Raw genomic sequence first — 6,581 nt, 5'->3', positions numbered from 1 at the left:
GCATCGGAAGCTAAGGTTTATTGAAAGTGTTTCTTGATCGCACCCGATTCTGCTATAGGTCTGGGACGTGACACAGCCCCTGCCTTAAAGGCCCTTGCATTCCTGCCAGGGAGAACGATGGTAAATACGTACACGCACGAAATCACTACCTCATTGGATCCTCACAGCTACTACATGTTATGAATATATTTTACCGGAGAAAAGTGAAGCAGGACTCAGGCACGGATGTTGGGTTTCAACGCGACCGGCCTAATATCCTGTTCGCCACCCCAGCCACATTAGGAGATGGCAGCTCTGTCAGGAATTACTGTACAGTATCTGGTCACTCCACTTCTAGCAGATCATCCTTGGGAAAATAATTCCTAAAGACCAACAAGAACTATTCAAGAGAATCCTCCCAAAGACTGTGTGGTCCTTGACAGTGTGGAATGTTCTTCAACCTATTATATGTGAACTTCACCTGGTTGGAAGGAAATAGACAACCTGCTAACAAGACTTCTGTATAGGCGTCCAGATGAAATGTTTTTTTTTGTATTTTCTTTACATTTTTATGTATTTTCAAATCTTCTAACATACATAGACTTTCGTAAGGCCGTCCATGTACATGTCATTTAAAATGGTCTTTACAAGGATTCTATAGAAATTCATGTGCTGTGTCATGAAAACACTTTAAACAACAGTTTAGGCACTGTGGCTGCAATTAAGTAAAATACGTTTGTGTGGAAGGTAATGTGCAAGAATGAATAAGCCCGTGGCGAGTGACCGGCAGAAATATTGTGTGAGAAGTTCCAGAATAAGCCGCCAGCAGAAGCAATAATGACTACTGAGCCTCTCCACTGGGCTGGCATGCCTCTTTTGAAAAAAAAAATAATAATAACAGTAGACTCAACCCCTTTGGTTCACACTTCTATCTCCAAGTCCAGATAAAATGCTGACACTGAGATAGAATGGACAACAGGCTTGAAATGAGTCATGTGCCTGAAAAGTTAACTAGCAAAGACCAGTTCCAGAGGTAAGATGGGGAGAACACTCGGTATACCTAGACAGGGCTCTGACCTTTGACAAGTTACTTTTCCGCTGGTCTCGGCCTCCCTTGGAAAACAACCTGTAACTTATTTGGGAGGGGGGAAACCTTTGAGTAGAAGAACAGTTGGATCACTCTTGGAAAACACAAATAGTGAGTTAAACTGTGAGACCCAAAGACAAAGGATCCGGACCAGAGCAAACAAAGCTGCTCACAAGTGACTTTCTGTGAACAATAGAGGCCCCAACACTGCTTTGCCAGCTTCTTTCTTCCTTGGCTCTGAGTCACTCTTTGGCCCATCATCACAGCATCAGTGGAGACACTTGTCACCGGGCATTCAGTTCCCCCATGGGCGATTTTTCCTTTCTGATCATTTGGTTCAAGGCATTTCCATGTTTTATCTAGTATTCTTGAGTTTCAAACCCATAACTATTGTGTGTGACCCCTGGCTAATTCCTTCTTCTCTCTCAAGTCTGCAAACGTCACTTCCTCCAGCTGGTTTTCCTCAACCATCTTCACTAGATTGGGTCAAGGTTATGGGAGCATTGTGCTCCCCTCCAATAGCGTCCAGTACTCACTTTCTTGTAAGACCCATTCATTCATTCAACAAGTATTTCCTGCATCCAGTGCCTGCAATGTACCAGGTACTGTCCTAGTGCTGGGACTGCAGTGGAAATAAGAAAGACCCTGACCTGCTGGAGGTTAAGTTCTAGTGTGAGGACAACAGAAAATATACAAATCCGTATTTTAATATCTGACAATAAGTGCTATGGAGAAAAACATGGCAATACAAGGAGATGGACAGAGGGACTGGGGCCAAGCTCTTTTGGATGGGGTGGTGGGGGAAGGCTTCTTCAAGGAAGTAGCATTTGAACAGAGGCTTAGATGAAGCAAGAGGGTGAGCCTCACAAAGACCTGGGAGGAAGTTCCAGGCGGAGAAGACAGCCTGAGGGGTTGGTGGCACCTGGCATGTAGCAAGGGCTTAAACGTGTGGAACAGATGGATGAATGAAATTTATTCTTTTTTTTTTTTTTGCGTTATGCAGGCCTCTCACTGCTGTGGCCTCTCCCGTTGCGGAGCACAGGCTCCGGACGCGCAGGCTCAGCGGCCATGGCTCACGGGCCCAGCCACTCCGCGGCATGTGGGATCTTCCCGGACCGGGGCACGAACCCGCATCCCCTGCATCGGCAGGCGGACTCTCAACCACTGCGCCACCAGGGAAGCCCATATTCTTGCCCACCTACGCACAAGACTTTGTATTTGTTATTCCTTTTATCTGAAATGTCCTCTTTCCTTTCTGCCTACCCAGTGCCTCCCTTTCTTTAAACATTCCCCCCACCGACTTGGCCCTGTCAAGCCAGGCTTGCTTGAGCCCCTGGCCTGGGTGCACTCGACTGCACACACAGGCCGAGGCACCCGTGGGCAGGAGTCTGCCTGGCTGAAGCCTTGGGAGCGGATACAGTGAGGTCCCTCTCAGGCGGGCTCTCCAGCGGTGAGCGCTCCAACTGTGAAACCACAACCAGCCCCTGAGTATGGACTGAGAGGCACCTGCTGCTATAAGACAATGTGATCATACTTTTGGATCAAGCTCCTTCCTCCTTCAGCCCCCAGGGGAGAGAGGAGGGGCAATCTGCCCATCCCAGCTGCCCCCAGCCCTCTGGTGTCCATTTTACTGGATTCCTAATGGTGGCAGTTGAGCACACTTGCCCTGTCTGTCTAGCAGCAGCTGGCACTCTCTAGCTCCTGTGACAACAACCTTGATGATACATATTTTTGTAAGTTACATTTCTGCTTCCTTTTTACTGCTAAACAGTCCCAGAATGCTGGCCCCTTGCCCTGTCCTAGGTGACAGCCAGGCACAGCCACTTCTAGCTCTATGACCGGTACCGAGTATCGACAGAACTCAAACAGGCCAACTGTAAACTCACCAAGATTTATACATATTTCTTTTTTTTATTACCAATCAAAAATAAATTCCGTATATCGTTTAGCAAATATTATCATTGTTTTGTGACAAAAGACACAAGAGTCATAACAACAAAACTCCCCGAGAGTCAAACTCATAACAATGCCAAAATAAATCACAAAAATATACAAATTAAAATCTTATGCAAAATAAATATGAGTTATTTGCTACGGTGGCTGTAACTCGCCTACCCAACCAGAGGCCGTTTGCGAAGGTCTCCCTTCCACAGGAAGACACGCAGGGCTGGGCCAGGTCAGGGTGCTGCTCAGCCCAGGAACCAGAGATTGGAATAGGAGGTGAAAAATTGCACTGGGAGGAGGAAGTCATCGGACCAGTAATATGTGGAAATAATCATGACCCTCTGCACAAAGTGATTATAAATGGGGATGGGAAGAGGAGGGGAGGCGGGACCATCTCTTGAAAGTAACTGTGCGTGCAAAGAGGTAGCCGTGGAAGTGTGTGCACCTGCTCCTGTGGCTTCACACACACTCGGTTCAGGCCGTGAGTCTGCTCCGCCTGGCACTCAGGTCCCAGGGACACAGCTCTGCGAGCCCCTGTGTGGACTCGGAAAGCAAGCTGCTCCTGGAGAAAACTAAGGGGTTTTCAGGCCCCAATGGGGGACAAAGGTCTGGTGTCTTTTTTCCTTATGGCTTGAGAACCCATGGCTGTCACCACCTTCTCTGCAGACTTGTAGGAATCAATTCTGTGTCGGGAAGGACTTTAAAATTACCAGGGGCCAGTATACTTGGTGCAAGACATTTCCTGGTCTCCAACAGAGCACTTGGGGTAACAGGACTCACAGGCTGAGGAAAGGAGTGACTACATAACACCCAGGAGGGCCTGTGGAGTCTCCCTCGCCTGATCTTGGGCCCCCCTGCCCCCCCCAGCAACTGTTCCACCCAACCAAAGGGCCACCGTGGACCTTGGTCCTACAGCCTCCCCGATGGCGGGAAGCCTGCAGCACAGGGAAAAGGTGCTGGGGCAGGACTGCACGTGGGGCTGGGGCTCTAAGCGCCCAGGACCACGAGCTTCAGCAAAGGCCAGGACGACATCTCACACTAGGATAACACACACGTGGGGGAGACGGGGCTGCCAGCTGTGTGCCTTTTAGTTGGATCTGTAAGCGTGTGAACAAAGCCAGGTGAGCCTCAGCCACAGAGGAAAGGGCATGAAGAACCAGCTTAGGTTGGCTTCCTACAACATCCTCTTGTCCTCAGTCCCCAAGAGGCACTGGCGTTTGGGGTTAGAGACCGGGAGTCCGGAAAGAAGGCCTTGGTGGGTCGGTGGCTGAGACCTGACTTTCGCTGTGGGGTGGGAAGGGGGTGGAACGAATTGCTAACGACGTAGATGCCCCTGACCAGGTTCCCTCCTGGCCCCGAAAGGAGCATCGCAAACAAGTCCCCTCTAACGCAGTCGCTCCCCCAGCCTGGGGAAAACCTTTGGTGAAAGTGAGGTCAGGGCCTGGGGAGCAGGGGTTAGCAATCTTAAAGGTGTGAGACCCTAACACTCGGACTCAGCCCCATTACAAGGGGAGAGTTGTCCAGAGGGGCAGATATGAGGGACGGGGCGAGAGTCCTCAGCAGAGCCCAACTCACCAGGAGGGCCCATCAGCAGAGTTCTAGGAGATTCCTGGGTCCAGCGATTACCAGGAGGAGGTGTGCTCCTCTCCGCAGTTGCGAGTGTCACGTGCCTGATCACAGTTCCCAGAATCCCTCGGCCTCGGTGACACCAGGCGAGCCTCAGCGTGTGTCCGGGCAATTGTTCTCAGCACTATTTGGTTCTTTGCTTCCTGGGAAGAACTTTCTTCCCTCCCAAGAGAAATCCTTCCTCCAGCAGGCCCCTGGGATGCCACCTCTGGAGGAGGCGGAGGAGAAGCAGAAAGAGGAGGCTTCCTGAGTCAGGGACATAGCCGAAAAGGTCACGGCTGGGAGCAGATTATGGCTATTGCTTCCCGGGGTGAGAAACCCTACCCCTTTTAAAGTTTTTGTGGAAAAAAAAAATTGTTTTTAAATAAAGTTCCTTAACCCTGTCTTCCCTTCCCCATATGGTATTAAAAAGAGGTGAGATGAGCCTAGTTTAGAAGCACTCCTGGTCGCCGGTCCACTGCCCCACAGTCCAGGGTGGGCAGCCACCGGCTTGGAGCTGTTCAGAGGTCCCTGTCGGAGGTCAGATCCCCCTCAGGTCGGGGGCCATCTGGCTGCTCAGTCTGACAGGCTATCTGTACCCCGTCCGGCCTAACAGGCTCCCTGTCTTCGTGTGGGCCCACTGGGGAGGCCCCCGCGGGGCTGGCGGGGGACCCCGGGCCCTCCCGTCAGATGGCGCCCTCAAGGGAGGCTCCGTGCAGCAAGGAGTTGCGCTCGTTCAGGAGAGTCGTGGTCTCGTCCACCAGGGGCAGCTCGGACTTGTCGGTCAAGTTCTCGGTACAGATGGTGCAGCCATCCGGGGGGAACTGGGGGCAGTTCTCCATGCGTGAGGCCAGCAGCCCATTCTGGTACTGTTGCCGGGTGATCTGCAGGGGGAAGCGGGACGGCCTGGTTCACTGACAGCAGGGCTGGGGGGGGCCAACCCTACAGGAGACCCGGAGAAACGAGCAGCCAGGAGTCCAGGAGAGAGGGCGTGACCCAGGGGGCGGGGCGGGGGGGTGACCAAAGAGCGAGGAGCTAGAGCAGGAGGGACACGCATCCCGTGTCCTCCGTGCTGGGTGTGGTGGATCAAAGAAAGAAGCTGCCGGTCAGAGGCAGAGTGATCCAGACGCCCAGGATGAGGAGGATGGTGCTGCCCGGGAAAAGGGCCATGGGGAGCGCTCACCTTAATGTACTGGAGGTCCATGAGCGCCCGGACGCTGAAGTCGGAGGTGTACTGGCCCAGGATGGAGCTGCCGAACTGGTTGCTGCTGCCTGCCAAGGGGGCTGTGCTCGACGCCGTTTCTGAGCGGTCCGGGTAGCTGAGGGAGGCCGAGCGGCTGAGGGGTGCGGGGTGGGATGGGGAGCGGTCTGTGGAGGGAGAGAGGCTGTCAGGCCAGGGGCCAGCCTGGTGCCCCTCACAGCCTCCCGTCCAACCTTGTCCATGGACACCCGGGCGGTGGTGCCCCCACCGGCAGCGGGAAGTAGTTCTCGGGCACAAACGAACGGAAGCTCTGCCTGCAGAAGGTCCGACCTCATCAACGCCAGTGAGTTAGTTTGTTTAGGACTGTGGTGCGGTAAGTATTAAAAAGTCTACCCAAACAGATGAACAAAACAGAAAACAAAAACCAGAGACACAGAAAGTTTACGGCTACAAAACCCCTCATTTCCCCAACAGCTCATCAGGCAAGGGTGACACAATGATGACCCGAGCATGGCAGAGGAGCCACTGTCCCTGTCTCGATGACAGCTTCTGTCAAGGGACATAAACTGCATACTTTTAAATTATATGAAAAGGAAGAACCTACAGTTTGCACTCTCTCACCACACGTCATACAGCCCCCAACATGACACCCTGTTCACATCTCAAAATGCTCATAAGGGCTCAGGTGTGTTCTGCACGTAACCTGTTGTGTGTGGAATAGTCCTGCCCTGTGTCTGCTGAGCCCAGCCAGTCTGGCAGGGGGGT

The 6,581-nt window shown here is 52.4% G+C and overlaps 1 protein-coding gene across 1 annotated transcript in view; it reads right to left on the bottom strand.

Moving 5' to 3' along the window:
* Positions 1-5,301: 5,301 nt before the first annotated feature.
* CNNM4 (cyclin and CBS domain divalent metal cation transport mediator 4) overlaps positions 5,302-6,581 on the bottom strand; it is a gene marked incomplete at both ends in the record, with an annotated part of 33,732 nt that continues 32,452 nt past the window's right edge. The window contains 2 exons of the mRNA XM_079721108.1: positions 5,302-5,499; positions 5,799-5,983. Coding sequence (XP_079577234.1) covers positions 5,302-5,499; positions 5,799-5,983 — 383 coding nt within the window. The remainder of the gene's footprint in view (positions 5,500-5,798; positions 5,984-6,581) is intronic.

The sequence above is a fragment of the Hyperoodon ampullatus genome (genome assembly GCF_949752795.1).
Source record: "Hyperoodon ampullatus genome assembly, chromosome: 15".
NCBI lineage: Eukaryota > Metazoa > Chordata > Mammalia > Artiodactyla > Ziphiidae > Hyperoodon > Hyperoodon ampullatus.
This window is presented reverse-complemented; position numbering and strand designations above follow the sequence as displayed.